The following is a 17,771-nucleotide window of genomic DNA, read 5'->3' as shown; positions in this document are numbered from 1 at the left end:
GTTTGGTTACCTAAGTATTATTAGGTCTTGTCCAGTGTCTCTTCTGTTAAGTTATACTAGTACTTCAAAACCAGAGTGTACACAGCAACAGAATTTGTTCATAAACTTAGTCACCAGTAGTCTATAAGAAATATATGTTTTAGATAAAATGGAAGCTACATGTGTATAATATAGTAGTATATCAGTGGTGGTGCTTTAACATCCCACAACTGGAATAGACAATAAGGTAGTAGTTTTGATGCAGTTATTTGTTGCTCAATTAGACTAAGAAATGCAGTACCTGCCATAGTTAATGGGTATAATGCACACTTTAAAAGTTTGTTCATATTGATCCTATAATCCGTTTTATAAACTATTGATGATGTTTCCCATATCTTTACATCAGTTTTCTCCAGTGGATTAGCATTATTGTGAAATTGACTGACTGGTCAATGAGTAACCTACTATTGAAGTTGGGGAATTTTGCTTCACATGTTTCACATTTTATGTTGCAATCTCATACTGTTTAATGCCCCTTTAAAAATGGCTGTTTAATGTCCTTTTAAGTGAGGCTGATCCTGGGTATGAATTGAGGGGTGGTGTCTAGAGAGCCTTTCTTTCAAGTCCAAGGAGTAAAGGGATGAAAGTGCATTGGGTCTGACTGCTAACATTTAAGGGTTAGTCATTAAGATAATTCCTTTATTACCCATTCCCCAGTTTTGCACAGCAAACATGGTTATATTAATATACTGATCACATGGCTTTTTATTTATTATCTATTGACTTGCATTTTAACCAATTAGCGCAGTGTCATCCACTGGTGTGAACACAATGTTATCTATATGGCCCACATGATCAAGCAGTCTCCTGTTGTGAAAAGCAAATAAAAAAGCATGTGATAAGAGGCTGTCTTTAGTGGCTTAGAAACCGGCAGAAATTTAGAGGTTTAAATGTTATAAAGTATATTACTATAACAATGTTGGCTGTGTAACGCTGGGGAATGGGTAGTAAAGGCGTTATCTATCTTTTTAAACAATAACAATTTTAGTGTTGTCCCTTTAAGTTTTAGTGGCACCAGGTCCCTCAAGCAGCTCAACCACCATGCACTTATCTGCAATGCTTGTTGTATGTTGTTTTAGGGACACTAAAACCCAATTGTTTTCTTTCATGATTCATATAGAGCATACAATTTTAAGCAGCTTTCTAATTTCCTCCTATTATCAATTTTTCTTCCTTCTTTTTGCTATCTTTATTTAAAAAGCAGGAATGTAAAGCGTAGGAGTCGGACGTTTTAGGTTCAGCACCCTAGATAGCTCTTGCTTATTGGTGGCTACATTTAGTAAGATATTAGGACTAACAGTTCTCAATACAAGGCCCAATTTTTGAGAAGCTGTGTTGACCTGGTGCTTTTAATTTTTGAGCCCTGGTGTATGAGCTTATAAATACTTGGTTCTCTGAGGGACTATATAACGGCAATATACTGGAAACTGAAAAGACGGTGGAATATAGGATCATTTTATCTTTTTGTACTTATGTTTCTCATGTAGTCTAGAGTTATATATATTAGGGAAAGTGAATCCACAGTGAAGAGATCTGTATGTAGAAGAACTCGAACATCTCTCCCATAGGATTTATCCTCAGAAGACCTCGTTTGGATCAGGCCACATATCCGTTGATTATTACACTTTTCAAAGCACACTATTAAGACCTTCCTCAATTGTTAGGAAAAGCTTAGATGTCTCCCAACAATTATACTACATCCACCCCCTTATTCACTGAATGCATGGTCTTTTGTCTGGCTTGCGTGACTTTGGATATAAGGCTCTTTTATGAACTCAGCAATTGGCAGATAACCATTAGTTTATGCAAGGTCTACAATTCCTTGTACCAGTCATTAACAATTATACTATAAAATTCTCCTCCATTGGCATCTTGTTTCCCTGCTCACTGTGTCATGTGACAGCTATCAGCCAATCACAGGCTCAGAAAGTGTGCACCTAAAAGAATGTACACAATTTGATAACGGAAGTAAAGTGAAAAGTTTTTTTATTTGCATGGTCTATTTGAATGATGAAAGTTCAATTTACCTTACCTGCTTTTTGTATTTTGTGTTGACATTGGGATGGGTTTTAAATGGTCCAGGATTAAATTCACTCTTTCACCAGGTACAGGTCTCCTTCATTGTGGATTAGGCTGTATTGCTAAACTTGTGCATCTATTTAGTGTCTGCTACTAAATTGTGTATTATTAGAAATTGTTTACAACCCACTGTTCTTGAATGGATGCAGTTGATCTCTATGCAGATGTACACTGCAGTTAGCACTTCTTTGCTTGGAGTAGATTACTAAAATTGAATAGTTCTTTATGTCACATATAATGAGTGAGTAAGGTTAACGGACCAGTAAATACAGTCGATTTGCATAATCAACAAACGCATGATAAAAAGACAATGCAATAGCACTTAGTTTGAACTTCAAATGAGTAGTTGATTTCAAAATGATGTCTATTTCCACTAATCCTGTATCATGTGACAGCCATTAGCCAATCACAAATGCATATACGTATATTCTGTGAAGTCTTGCACATGCTCAGTAGGAGCTGGTGACTCAAAAACTGTAAATATAAAAAAACTGTGCACATTTTGTTAATGGAAGTAAGTTGGAAAGTTGTTTAAAATTTCATGTTCTATCTGAATCATGAAAGTTTAATTTTGACTTAAGTGTTCCATTAAAGTATTGGTAAACTTCTCTTTTTAAAAACAGATCCGGAATGTTAGTGATATTTTAGATGCAGTTTAATTCATCAGTTGTAAGGAATATTTGCTATAACTTGTTTTTTTAATATAGATATGAAATTCAAATTTCCCTCTCTCTGCCGCCCACTTCAAAAGTCAATTTTTCTGAGAGCTAAAGGTTTGAATTGTTATCCAATTGCCCTCTAGCTACAACAAAAGTGCCATATAGGCAGAGCGCTGATTGGACAACAATTTAAAATAACTTTTAAAGTGGGTGGCGGGGTGTGTAGCAATTGAATTTCAGATCTATATTAAAAAGTAAGTTATAGCGCATCTTCATTACAACTGGTAAATTAAACTCCATCTAAAATTTCACTTTGGATCTGTTTACCATCACTTTAAGTTTGTTAGCAGAAAAATACCTTTTTTTGTTGCTAGTTTGCAGTTTGGGGTGATCTCTGTAGGTAAACCACAGAAAAAAAGCACCAAAAATAAGTTTAAATACAAAATTTACATTAGTACTAAAAAAAGCTCCACTGTCATTCACACATTAGACCTTTTTTAAAGTGGCATAAAAACCAAAATGTTTAATTACAAATTACTTCTAAGGCATATGATAGAATATACACATAATTCCTGTAACATCCTAAATCCTTAAATGTGTATATATATATTTTTTTTCTACTTTACAGCTCTAATGCAGTCTCTGCCACATCAAACAAATTTGCAAATGATGGAAGCTTCTTGCAGCAGTTTCTAAGGTTACAAAAAGAAAAGCCAGCTGGTGGTAAGTCTCTATGCTACAATTTTCCTACAGGCCAAACGGACAAAATACTCAATTCTGTGACGTGTATTGTGTAGTATCTAACTTTATAAACAGAGTGAAATTTAAAATAAAATTCCAATGTTAGTCCAGCTATGTAGACTTCGATGCAGTTCATACTTGGGAATACATCTTGTTTTAAAATTAACTTAAAAGGGACATAATACTTTCATGCTCAAGTTTGTTCCCAAAATTTATAAACCAACTTTATTGAAGTAAATAAAGTACAATTCAAAGAGAACACAGTCAAGATAAGTTACAATCAATTAACAAGGCAAACTTTTAAGAATGTTTTTTCAGGGAACAATAATGATAAATAAAAATAACAGAAAAAAAAATAAGATTGGTTAGGCATATGTAAGTCCCATAGCATATCTGTGTAAAGGTAAACATAATTAGGTTAAACTGCATATTTCTATTACTCCGTTTCGCAAACATCTGTTTATGCCCAAATTTTAACCACGTACAAGAATGCCAAGGGCGTAGGTAGAAAGGCACTTGTTTGGCATAAAAAGTTAAGTGACCACCTGCTCCATGTAAGAAGCCTATATAGACTGTATCACTTTGAATTTATCCATAATTTGATGCTTATGATATTCTAAATCCAGAAATTCTGAAACCCTTATCATATATATATATATATATATATATATATATATATATATATATATATATATATATATATATATATATATATATATATATACTATAATCGCGCTTGTAACGTGTCCGTCGGCATCGCCAGTTGCGCACGCATCCTCAAAGAAATGTTGGCTGCGCAAAGGCAGCAAAAAGAATCCACCTGGATCCACTGCAGTAGGATTCTTTCACCACCCTGCCATTTTCGGAATCCACCTGAATGCAGTGTAGGCAAACTTGAAGCCTTAAAAAAAATAAACACACAACCGCCTGCATGAAATAACTAAAAGACACGTAACCGCCCGCAAGAATTAAAAATAAAAACACGTAACCGCACGCACAAAGTATATATATATATATATATATATATATATATATATATATATATATATATATATATATATATAAAACCTCCCGCATGAAGTATTAACAAACACCTAAACCGCAAACCCCCACATCGCAAAACAATAAAGTAATTAACCCCTAATCAGCATATAACATAATTAAAATATTAACCCCTTAACCGTCACCCACCCACATCATAGTAAACCGAATTAACCCCTTAACGACCGACGACGTATGGGGTACGTCCTCTAAAAATAAATACAGTTAACGACTGAGGACGTACCCCGTACGTCGTTAGCTTTGGAAATCGGTGGAAGCGATCCTGATCGCTTCCAGCCACTTTCCGGTTATTGCAGTGATGCCTCGATATCGAGGCATCCTGCAATAAACTTTCTTACCCATCTGATGCAGAGAGAGCAACTCTCTGGCCCTCTCTGCATCAGACATCGATGGCCGCAATCGTTGGTGGGTGGGAGCCGATGTGGGAGGCGGGTGGGCTTCTAGTATGAAGAGGGGGGGCGGTGTCTCCAGGGGCACGGACGGCGGTGGGCTGGTGTGTGCACGGTGAGGGAGGGAACCGCTACACTACAGAAAAATGTTGGTAGAAAAGTGGGAGAGATGGGGGAGGGAATTCCTATAAAAACGATCTAAGGGATCTGGGAGAGGGTGGAGGGTTGGTCTTGGGGCGGGGGGGGGGGGGAAGCTACACTACAGAAAAATAATAATAAAATTAAAAGAAAATCAATTTTTTTGTAAACTGGGTACTGGCAGACAGCTGCCAGTACCCAAGATGGCTCCCAATAAGGTAGAGGGGGGAGGGTTAGAGAGCTGTTTGGGGGGGGGGGGATCAGGGAGGTTGGGGGCTAAGGGGGGGATCCTACACAGCAGAATAATTAAAAAGAAAAATCTTTTATTTTAGTACTGGCAGGCTTGTAAGCTACCTGATTAACCCCTTCACTGCTAGACATAATACACGTGTGATGCGCAGCGGCATTTAGCAGCCTTATAATTACCAAAAAGCAACGCCAAAGCCATATATGTCTGCTATTTCTGAACAAAGGGGATCCCAGAGAAGCATTTACAACCATTTGTGCCATAATTGCACAAGCTGTTTGTAAATAATTTCAGTGAGAAACCTAAAATTGTGAAAAATGTAACATTTTTTTTTTTTTTAATTTGATCGCATTTGGCGGTGAAATGTAGGCATGCAATATACCAAAATAGGCCTAGATCAATACTTGGGGTTGTCTACTACACTACACTAAAGCTAAAATTAACCCTAGAAGCTCCCTACATGCTCCCTAATTAGCCCCTTCACTGCTGGGCATAATACAAGTGTGGTGCACAGTGGCATTTAGCGGCCTTCTAATTACCAAAAAGCAACGCCAAAGCCATATATGTCTGCTATTTCTGAACAAAGGGGATCCCAGAGAAGCATTTACAACCATTTATGCCATAATTGCACAAGTTGTTTGTAAATAATTTCAGTGAGAAAACTAAAGTTTGTGAAAAAGTTAACAATTTTTTTTATTTGATCGCATTTGGCAATGAAATGGTGGCACGAAATATACCAAAATGGGCCTAGATCAATACTTTGGGATGTCTTCTAAAAATGTATATACATGTCAAGGGATATTCAGGGATTCCTGAAAGATATCAGTGTTCCAATGTAACTATCGCTAATTTTGAAAAAAAGTGGTTTGGAAATGCCAAAGTGCTACTTGTATTTATTGCCCTATAACTTGCAAAAAAAGCAAAGAACATGTAAGCATTGGGTATTTCTAAACTCAGGACACAATTTAGAAACTATTTAGCATGGGTGTTTTTTGGTGGTTATAGATGTGTAACAGATTTTGGGGGTCAAAGTTAGAAAAAGTGTGTTGTTTTTGCATTTTTCCTCATATTTTATATATTTTTTTTTATAGTAAATTATAAGATATGACGAAAATAATGGTATCTTTACAAAGTCCATTTAATGGCGAGAAAAACGGTATATAATATGTGTGGGTACAGTAAATGAGGAAGAGGAAAATTACAGCTAAACACAAACACCACAGAAATGTAAAAATAGCCTTGGTCCCAAACGGACAGAAAATGGAAAAGTGCTGTGGTCATTAAGGGGTTAACCTATTAACCCCTAAACCGCAAAATCCCCACATCACAATAAACCTATTTAACCTAATAACTCTTAAACCGCCATCCCCCCACATCGCAATAAACCTACTTAACCTATTAACCTCTAAACCGCCAAACACCCACATCACAATCAACCTAATTAACCTAATAACCTCTAAACCTCTAAACACCCACATCGCAATCAACCTAATTAACCTAATAACCTCTAAATCACCAAACACCCACATCGCAATCAACCTTGTATACCTATTAACCTCTAAACCGCCAAACCCCCCACAACGCAAATAACTAATTTAATTACTAAACCCCCTAACCTAACACCCCCTAAATTAACCCCAGTTACTACTAAATTACAATTTAAAATAAAAAAAACTAACATTAAATTACAAAAAATAAAAAAGTCTAGCATTACAGAAAAAAATAAACAAAATTATCAAAAAAATAAATAAAATTATACATAATCCCTATGAAAATAAAAAAGCCCCCCCCAAAAGAAAACACCCTCTAATCTAAACTAGCAATAGCCCTTTTAGGGCCTTTTGTATGGCATTGCCCAAAGTTAAACAGCTCTTTTTACCTCTAAAAAATACCAAGTCCATCCTAACATTAAAACCCACCACCCAAGTACCCAACCAACCCCCCAAAATAAAAAAAAATAGCAAAAAATAAAAACTAAGCTACCCATTGCCCCTAAAGGGGCATTTGTATGGGCATTGCCCTTAAAGGGGCATTCAGCTCTTTTACTGCCCTTAAAAGGGCAATCAGCTCTTTTTCAAGACCAAAAAAACCCTAATCTAAAAAAAACACCTAAAAAATGTAAATAAAAAAAGCCTAAACCTAAGCCCCAAATAGGTACTCGCTGTTCCTGAAGTCCGGCGGAGAAGGTCTTCGTCCAGGTGGCTCCATCATCTTCTATCTTCATCCAGAGAGAAGGCGGCGCGGAGCGGAGGTGCGGAGCTGTCTTCCCGATGCCTGGATCCTCGGCGGCGGTGGAGGCTCCTCTTCATGCGATTGTCCGTCGCACACTGAAGATTGAATGTGAGGCACCCCATATTTATTGGGGTACCTTGCATTCCTATTGCCTAAAATTTTGAAATCAGCCAATAGGATGAGAGCTACTGAAATCTTATTGGTTGATTTGAACAGCCAATAGGATTTCAGTAGCTCTAATCCTATTGGCTGATTTAAAATTTCAGCCAATAGGAATGCAAGGTACCCCAAATTGATTGTGGTACCTTGCATTTAATCTTTAGTGTACGACGGACATTGGATGAAGGGGAGCCTCCAAGCCACCGAGCACTGCCGCCGCCGCCGTTGAGGACCACCGGTGAGGATCCACGCGTCGGGGAAGACGGCTCCGCACCTCCGCTCTGTGTCGCCGCATAGGATCCACAGCTCCGCACCTTTGCTCTGCAACGCTTTTGCTCTGGATGAAGATAGAAGATGATGGAGCCACGTGGAATAAGACCTCCGTCGGACTTCAGGAACGGTGAGTACCTATTTGGGGCTTAGTTTTAGGATTTTATTTTTGGGGGGTTTAGGGATTTTTAAGGTCAGCAAAAGAGCTGAATGCTCTTTTAAGGGCAATGCCCATACAAATGCCCCTTTAGGGGCACTGGGTAGTTTAGTTTTTTTTTAGTGTTAGGTTTTTTATTTCGGGGGGTTTGGTGGGTGGGGGGTTTTACTGTTAGGGGGTAATTGGTAATTTGTTTAGGAGCCAAATCAAAGGACCAAGGCAAATTGTTTTTATAAGACTAGTTCTATTTCTGTAGTTACTGCTAACCATTGGTTAAAAATTTAAGGACACCAGCACCACCTGTGGCTAATGCCACTGTTCACGTGTACACACCTCCTGTATCTGTTAATTTTCTTGGGAAACAATAAATGTAATTTTTGGGGAGAGAAATACCACAGATAAATGATTTCATAATTAATTTCTATCATGGAGAAAAGATTATATGCTGGAATAGTGTTTTGCCAATGTAAGATAATAGATCCTAGGTCCCTAGGTTCCACATAAAAGCTTTGTGGAATTATGTCCACTCTCATAGATTGTATAAAGCTTTTCTTTATCACAACTTCCATGACTAGCCAACAATTTATTATAGAGTCATCATCAAGTTCTGCCAAAAGCTCTGCAGTCCCCCAGAAGAAAACTGGCATGTTAGGAAAGAGACCTTTTGAGAACATGAAGAATCAATTAAAAGCCTATTCCAACGTCAAGCCAACCTCTAAAATAAACCGTCTCAGTGTCTTCAAGTCTCCAGACGAGGATGATGACGATGATGAAGATTACGAGCAGTGGTTGGAAATCAAAAGTAAGTTGTAAGTAGGTGAAAGGAATATTTTAGGGGCTCCATTTGTTAGTGCTGAATACATTCAAGCAGTCAAGTGTATGTATGTAAATAATGTTGGGTATTTTTGGAAATAAGGGTATGTGTGCTGTATTGTGTGTGCCGATGTGTGTTACATATACAAGTTGTTAGATTGAATATACTGATATAAAGTAATATTTGGATCATTTGTACCTTTTTAAGAAGGTTGACCCCAATAATAAACAGTCTGAGGATAAGGTTGGTGTCTCACTCCTTTATCCTTCCTTTTCTCTACCTTGGCCCTTTTCCTAGCAATTAAATACCTGTTGACTGTTTGCTGTGTGAGTTGAATCCCAGTACTTACAGCCTGCTTAAAGTTTCACCCCCAGAGGACTCTGAAACCCGTAAAATAGTGGAGAATATGGCTCGTTTTGTGGCTGAATCAGGCCGGGACTTGGAAAAAAAAGTGATAGAAGATTACAAGGAGATCTCAGCTTTTGGGTAAGTGTGTTTCGATTTCTGTAATATGCCATTGCTTGTCTAAATAAGTTACGGTCTTCTAGGATTAACATTTACTTAATTAATCAAGTACAGGACCCCCAAAACATAAGAAAATAATGTATTAAAATTGTGAACATTGAGTTGAAGCCTTTGGGACTTCTCCTAAATGTTTCCTCTTTCTTTGCAATCACTGTTTGCAATAAGGATATACAATGACTCAATTGTTTTCTTTCAAATCTGTGAGGTCACTGGTTGTCATACCTGTCCTCGGACCTCCTCAACCGGTCAGGTTTTCAGAATTAATCAGCTGATTGTTTCACCTGTGCTCCTGTCAAGATATCTGCAAAATCTGGCCTGTTAGGGAGGTTTTTGGACAGGTTTAAAAAAACAGTGGCTTAGGTCATGTTTCTTTTAAAGGAAATGAAACCCAAACATGTTCTTTTGTGATTCAGACAGAGTATACAATTTTTTTTTTTTTTTCTAATTTACTTCTATTATCAAATTTGATTAGTTTCCACAATATTCTTTGTCAAAGAGATAAATAATCATCTGGAGCACTACATGGCAGGAAATCATGCTGCCCTCTAGTGCTCTTGCAAATGGATAACATTTTTGCAAACCTGCTGCCATATAGTGCTCCAGAAATGGGCCAGCCCCTAAGCATACATCCCTGTTTTTCATCAAAGGATACCAAGAGAACTAAGAAAAATTGATAATAGAAGTAAATTAGAAAGTCGTTTAAAAATGCATGCTCTATTTGAATCACAAAATAAGTTTTGGGTTTCATATCCATTTATATCCTTTGTTAAAGAGTAATCATAGCATAGGTGAGCTCAGGAGAGTGCATGTGTCTAGCCATCTGGCAGCAGTGTTTGCAACAATGTTTATAGCAATGTTATACATAGTTTCAAAGACTGCTGCTTTAGACACATGCATGCTCCTAAGCTCCTATTAGACTGTGTCGGTCTACTCTTTAACAAGGGATACCAATAGAACAAAGCAAATTGGAAAGTTGTTTAAAACTGCATGCTCTATCTGAATCATGAAAGTTTGTGACTTTTCTGTCCCTTCAAAGTTGAAATTACATAAAGAAATACAAAATTAATTGTACACGTTTCTCACCTTTTGGTTTTTTTCATTTCTTTTTTGGCTCCCTAAATATTCTGTAATAATGTGATTATTTGCTTCCAAATTTGTGTTTCTTTTTAAATGCGTCAAATTTAGAGAGACCCTACATTTAAACTATGCACCATTCTCTTCGGTTACAGATTTTTGCATGATCAGAACAGTCCTGAGTTCCTCTATTACAGGAAGAAACTGGCTGAATATAAGCAGGAATTCCTGAAATCGGAGCAATCGTTATCTAACAATGGTAAGCGAGGATTAGGTGGTGCTAACCGATGTGCAGAATAGTTTGGGGGTTTATATCTACACTGCCACCATGATTCTGCAGAGCCTAAATTGACAGTTCCAAATCAATAACATGTACATGTTTAAAATTTAACCCACTGTAAAGTTTAAAATTGAAGTTTTAGAAAAGTATTGATATTCTGCCTCCATCTTGCTAACTGTTGTTACAGTGTTGCGTTGCTTAGTAGTGTTCATCTGTAAGTAAAAAAGGATGCTCAAGTGTATTGGGTGCAAGCTGTTTGCTCTCTACTTTATGGTTTCTAATCTTGTATGTTACTACAGGTTTTAGGTATTTTAAACAGAATCCATATTTCCTGTTCTGGTGTAATATAGATGTGATTTATGAGTACTCAATGAGAAGTGATTAGGGACTGGACACATGAGTTATTTTTTATAATAAAATATAAACTATGTGTTCACAATAGCTTATTATAACTAAGGCACTTTAGTTATGGTTAGATGACACGGCAGATCCCAGTCATTCCTTTGCACCTTTTTGAATTTATTACATAAGGCACCATTTTTGCCTCTAGTTAAGAGTGTTCATGAGTTTTTATTGAGTGATTTAAAAAAACCTATAGTAAAGTGAACACGATTTACAAAAATAAGTAGTCAACAAGTAAAGGTTAAAATAAATAAAATTGCAGTATGTAAATTGTCACTGAAAGTTAAGTGTGAGCAATAATTTAGATTTTATTCCCTATAAAATATTTCTGTTTCCTACATGTAATGCAATACCCTTTCCTTATTTAATTTGCCCACTTTTTTTCTGCTTCTCAAGCCTAATCATTCTAAATATCTGTCCATAATTGGTCTAAATATCTGTCCATAATTGGTCTCATCAGAGGTGATACCACACTGCTACAAAATGAAAGTAGCTAGCCTTGTCATCTCCAGAAATACGTTTAAATTGGCTCCTCCAGATAATGCAGGTGGTGGGAGAAATTTGTAAAACAATTATCTAAACAAATGTCACATATTTTGTGTAAGCTGCAGTTTTGGACACAGGAACACATATCTGGGTGCACCACATGCCCAGATTCAAAATGCAGAAATATCACAGAATGTTTCCATTAATCTCATGGTTGAGATGATACATTTAAATGTAAAAAAGAGAGTGTGGAAAGATTGCTAAGACATATATAACAGTATACACTCCCCGGCCACTTTATTAGGTACACCTTGCTAGTACCGGGTTGGACTCCCTTTTGCATTCAAAACTGCCTTAATTCTTCGTGGCATAGATTCAACAAGGTGTTTTGAAACATTCCTCAGAGATTTTGGTCCATATTGACATAGTATCACGCAGTTGCTGCAGATTTGTTGGCTGCACATCCATGATGCGAATCTCCCGTTCCATCACATCCCAAATATGCTGTATTGGATTGAGATCTGGTGACTGTGGAGGCCATTGGAGTACAGTGAACTCATTGTCATGTTCAAGAAACCAGTTTGAGATTATTTGAATCTTTGTGACATGGTGCATTATCCTGCTGGAAGGAGCCATCAGAAGATGGGTACACTGTAGTCATAAAGGGATGGACATGGTCAGCAACAATATTCAGGTGGGCCGTGGCGTTTAAACGATGATCAATTGGTACTAAGGGGCCCAAAGTGTGCCAAGAAAATATCTCTCACACCATTACACCACCACCATGAACCATTGATACAAGGCAGGATGGATCCATGATTTCATGTTGTTTATGCCAAATTCTGACCCTACCATCTGAATGTCGCAGCTGAAATCGAGACTCATGAGACCAGGCAACGTTTTTCCAAACTTCTATTGTCCAATTTTGGTGAGCCTATGCGGATTGTAGCCTCAGTTTCCTGTTCTTAGCTGACAGGAGTGGCACCCAGTGAGGTCTTCTGCTGCTGTAGCCCATCTGCTTCAAGGTTAAACGTGTTGTGCATTCAGAGATGGTATTTTCCATACCTTGGTTGTAACGAGTGGTTATTTGAGTTAATGTTGCCTTTCTATCATCTTGAACCAGTCTGCCCATTCTCTGACATCAACAAGGCATTTTCGTTCACACAACTGCCGCTCATTGGATAAGTTCTCTTTTTCGGACCATTCTCTGTAAACCCTAGAGATGGTTGTGCGTGAAAATCCCAGTAGATCAGCAGTTTTCTAAAATACTCAAACCAGCCCGTCTGGCACCAACAACCATGCCGCGTTCAAATTCACTTAAATCCCCTTTTTTCCCCATTCTGATGTTCGGTTTGAACTCCAACAAGTCGTCTTCACCACGTCTAGATGCCTAAATGCATTGTGTTGCTGCCATACGATTGGCTGATTAGCAATTTGTGCTACCAAGCAATTGAACAGGTGTACCTAATAAATTGGCCGGTCAGTGTATATTCAAATGGAGGCAATTTTAAAATCATGTTATCAAAGTCACACTTATGTCCTTTTTAGTTTTTTTTCCAGTTTATGGAAACCAGACTGCTTGATGTGGCATAAGCCCTTTGGGCTGTAACCATTTATCTTACCTTAATTGAATTGATGCTGGTCATCGAAAAATATCAATAGCCACTTTGCCTCTTGGTGGAGCACTCCAAGCTCTGTCCTGCTGTAAAATATCTATATTTTTCAATTGCATCTCTTAAACTATGGATAATTTGTCTTGTCGACAAGTTCTTCTGGAATATGAAATATTGTATAAAGAAATCATCCCAAAATGTATTTATTTTATTTAAAGAATTATCTCTCCCCCCCTTTCTATGCTCTGCAGAAATCATTGCCATCACCACTGCTGGGAAATATTGTTATACCCATCTTATACTCCTTCCATTCTGCTACATTCCTGCATGCCGTTGATATCCGTCCCTATATGTATCTTGGTGTTTTTTATGGTTGGATTCAGCCTAGCGTATATGCCGAACATTGCTGAATTATTTTACCATATTAGTCTAAATGAAACCAGCATAACATATATTTCACATAGCTACTTAAAGGTACAGTCAACAATAGAATTGTTATTGTTTTAAAAGATAGATAATCCCTTTATTACCCATTCCCCAGTTTTGCATAACCAACACAGTTATATTAATATACTTTTTACCTCTGTGATTACCTTGTATCTAAGCATCTTCTGACAGCCCCATGATCCCATGACTTTTAATTTATTATCTATTGACTTGCATTTAATATTGTGTTGTGCTAAATCTTTAACTTCTCAGGCGTGAACACACTGTTTACTATATGGCCCACATGAACTAGCATGTTATTAAGAGGCTGTCTATAGAAGCATTGAAACAGGCAGAAGATTAAATGTTATGAAGTATATTACTATAACAATGTTGGTTGTGCAAAGCTGGGGAATGGGTAGTAAAGGCGTTATCTATCTTTTTAAACAATAACAATTTTAGTGTAGATGGTCTCTTTATAAGATTTCATAAATCTTCATAACAAATGTGTAGAATCTTAAGCCCTTTTGTTTGCCAAAGGATTCTACGTGTTCTCTGGTCGCTCAAGGGCCTCATTTTGTAGGGCTTTCTATAGCTGTGTATTTCTCCTCATTAAGTGTGTCCTGTTCTATATACATATTTCTGCACCCCCATTAAACCTGGCTACACACTCTTATTTTGCATCGCTCAGCTCCCAATGAGCTACCCCCCTCGCTTTCAGACGTAGGTTTTCTGGCTGTTATATCAGTGTGGGAGCTGGGCAATCAGCACTCATCGCCTGCTTAAAGTTTCACCCTCAGATGATGAAGAGACTAAGATGTTTGCAGAGAAGCTGGCTAAGTATGTGGCAGAAGGGGGCCCTGAAGTGGAATTCATTGCGCTCCAGAGTAACCGAGAAAATCCTGCCTTCAGGTAACCAGGGAACAATCTGTTATCAGGTTTTTTTGGGGGAGGGGTTTGCATACATAATTTTATTTTGGCTACATATCTTCCTTTTTTCTTAAACTTCAGGTTTCTATATGAACCAAATAGCAAAGGTTTCCAGTATTACAAGATGAAGTTGGAAGAGTTCAGACGAACCATGAAACCATCATTAAAATCTCCCGTAGCAGCAGAGCCACCTAAAGTTACACCTATTACCTCTTCTACCAACATCCCCACCACTCCTACCGATGCGTCTAATGCCAACACCTCCTCTCCCTCCTGCACGCTTCCCTCCGAACAGCCCTCAACAGAGCAGGTGACTGCAAAAAGAAAGAGGAAGAGCCGCTGGGGTCCAGAAGATGATAAAGTAGATCTGCCTCCTGCAGCTCTGAAGGCTGAGCCTCCAGACACTAGTCTATTATCAGGTAAATAATTGCAAATACAAAAACTAATGTTTCTCATCTCTGGTCAATGGGAGAGCCCAACAGGAGAGGATATATGAATATTTCTGCTTAAAGGAACAAGTATACTATAAAATGTATTTCTCCTTAATCTGTTTCCATTGAGTTCTTATAACCTAAATTCATTCTTTTAGGATTATTTTTGTATATGAAATAGGTATTTCTTCTACAAGATACGACGAGTCCGCGGATTTCATCCTTACTTGTGGGATATTAACCGCCTGCTAACAGGAAGTGGCAAAGAGTACCACAGCAGAGCTGTATATATATATAGCTCCTCCCTTCCCTCCACCCCCAGTCATTCTCTTTGCCTGTGTTAGTAATAGGAAGAGGTAAAGTGAGGTGTTAGTTTTAGATTCTTCAATCAAGAAGTTTTTTATTTTAAATGGTACCGGTGAGTATTATTTTTCTCAGGGAGATTTGGAGATGAAGATTTCTGCCCTGAGGTTGATGATCTTAGCAATTGTAACTAAGATCCACGTTGGTTCCCACAGAGTTCTGAAGGTAGTGCAAGAGAAATCTTCAGTGTGGAGAAGGGTTTCATGCTACAAGCAGCATTGAGGTATGTTCAGTCTTTTACTTCTGAGGAGACTTGGTATATCAGGATTGGCTGACATTTTTCCCTGCAATGGAAGGGGTAAGCAGTAGACCTGTACATAAAGGGTGTTACTGAAAATCCTGTGTTTATATTTTTTTTTTACATAGTACTGGGCTGGAAACAATAATCAATAGGACACTGGGAGAGGCAGCTTGACGTTTTTTATTTGATCACATAACAAATAATCAGTAAGGCTGCAGTGTTACAGTAAGGTTTTTAGGGACCACATGGCTTACTTTGCAAACCGCTTCCCATGCGGTTATACAGACTGATATGATCGACGTCCATGATGGGCAGGACCTATTTTCTCGCGCTCAAACGCGCATTGTACTCTGACTGAGAAGGCAGCAGGCATTAGCTCCGGTGGGGCCTACACTTGTGTTCTGTGCACCGGATCATTGTCGAGTCATTTTGCAGTACCCTGGGGGTAGGTAGGCGCCACAGCAGAGCTGTGGCGAGGTGCAGGGGTAATTTTTTTTCAATAAAATATATTTTGTGCTATAAAATGTCTTTTAGAGGTTAAATTCACCCTTTGCTCTTAGGGTGCAATAATTTTTGGCCTAATTGAATAGGTATATTTAATTGCATAGCGTTATTTAAACGTTTAGGCAGTTTAGGAAAATTTGTGCGCTTTTTTTATTTCTTAAAGGCGCAGTACACATTTTTCGAAAAATTGTTCAAATCAATAAATAAAGTGTTTAACGACTATTGTAGTCTGTTCAACATGTCTGACATTGAGGAAACTAATTGCTCTATGTGTTTTAGAAGCCATTGTGGAACCCCCTCTTACTTTGTGTACCTCTTGTACTGAAAAGGCCTTACAATGTAAAAAACATAGAAAGTGTGCCTAAGGATGATTCTCAGTCTGAAGAGAATCAGGATATGCCATCCAATTCTCCCCAAGTGTCACAACCTTTAACGCCCACACAAGCGACGCCAAGTACCTCAAGTGCATCTAATTCTTTTACTCTGCAGGATATGGCTGCAGTTATGTCAACTACCTTTACAGAGGTATTATCTAAATTACCAGTGTTACAGAGTAAATGCAGTAGGTCAGGTATTAATGTGAATACTGATTCCTCTGATGCTTTATTGGCTATTTCCGATGTACCCTCACAGAGCTCTGAGTTGGGGGTCAGGGAATTGCTGTCTAAGGGAGAACTTTCAGACTCAGGAAATATGTTGCCTCAGACAGATTCGGACATCATGTCCTTTAAATTTAAGCTTGAACACCTCTGCCTGTTACTTCGGGAGGGTTTAGCGACTCTGGATGATTGTGACCCTATTGTGATACCACCAGAGAAATTGTGTAAAATGGACAAATATCTAGAGGTGCCTACTTACACTGATATTTTTCCGGTTCCTAAAAGAATTTCGGAAATTATTAAAAAGGAATGGGACAGACCGGGTATACCGTACTCCTGGCAGTCGATCCCTAAGGTGGAGGGAGCTATATCTACCCTGGCTAAGCGTACAACTATATCTATTGAGGACACTTGTGCTTTCAAAGACCCCATGGATATGAAGTTAGAGGGTCTTCTAAAGAAATTATTTATTCATCAGGGTTTTCTTTTACAACCTACAGCTTGCATTGTTCCAGTGACTACTGCATCAGCTTTTTGGTTTGATCCTTTAGAGGACATTTTGGATGGAATTAAGGCTCTCAAGCTAGCAAATTCTTTTATTACAGATGCCGCCTTTCAAATTGCTAAATTGGCGGCGAAAAATGCAGGATTTGCCATTTTAGCGCGTAGAGCGTTATGGCTAAAATCGTGGTCTGCTGATGTGTCATCAAAATCTATGCTTTTAGCTATTCCTTTCAAGGGTAAGACCCTATTCGGGCCTGAGTTGAAGGAAATCATTTCTGACATTACTAGAGGTAAAGGTCATGCCTTGCCTCAGGATAAGTCTGCTAAGATGAGAGGTAGACAAAATAATTTTTGTTCCTTTCAAAATTTTAAAGGAGTATCCTCTGCTTCCTCTTCCTCCACAAAGC

At 38.0% G+C, this 17,771-nt stretch overlaps 1 protein-coding gene across 1 annotated transcript in view; it reads left to right on the top strand.

Moving 5' to 3' along the window:
• The window catches only part of SUGP1 (SURP and G-patch domain containing 1), a 197,269-nt gene that overhangs the window by 54,919 nt on the left and 124,579 nt on the right, over window positions 1-17,771 (top strand). The window contains exons 3-8 of the mRNA XM_053702919.1: window positions 3,406-3,500; window positions 8,765-8,974; window positions 9,349-9,472; window positions 10,741-10,844; window positions 14,581-14,704; window positions 14,804-15,141. Of these exons, the coding sequence (XP_053558894.1) occupies window positions 3,406-3,500; window positions 8,765-8,974; window positions 9,349-9,472; window positions 10,741-10,844; window positions 14,581-14,704; window positions 14,804-15,141 (995 nt within the window). The remainder of the gene's footprint in view (window positions 1-3,405; window positions 3,501-8,764; window positions 8,975-9,348; window positions 9,473-10,740; window positions 10,845-14,580; window positions 14,705-14,803; window positions 15,142-17,771) is intronic.

This window comes from Bombina bombina, chromosome 2, assembly GCF_027579735.1.
Source record: "Bombina bombina isolate aBomBom1 chromosome 2, aBomBom1.pri, whole genome shotgun sequence".
Classification (NCBI taxonomy): domain Eukaryota; kingdom Metazoa; phylum Chordata; class Amphibia; order Anura; family Bombinatoridae; genus Bombina; species Bombina bombina.
This window is presented reverse-complemented; position numbering and strand designations above follow the sequence as displayed.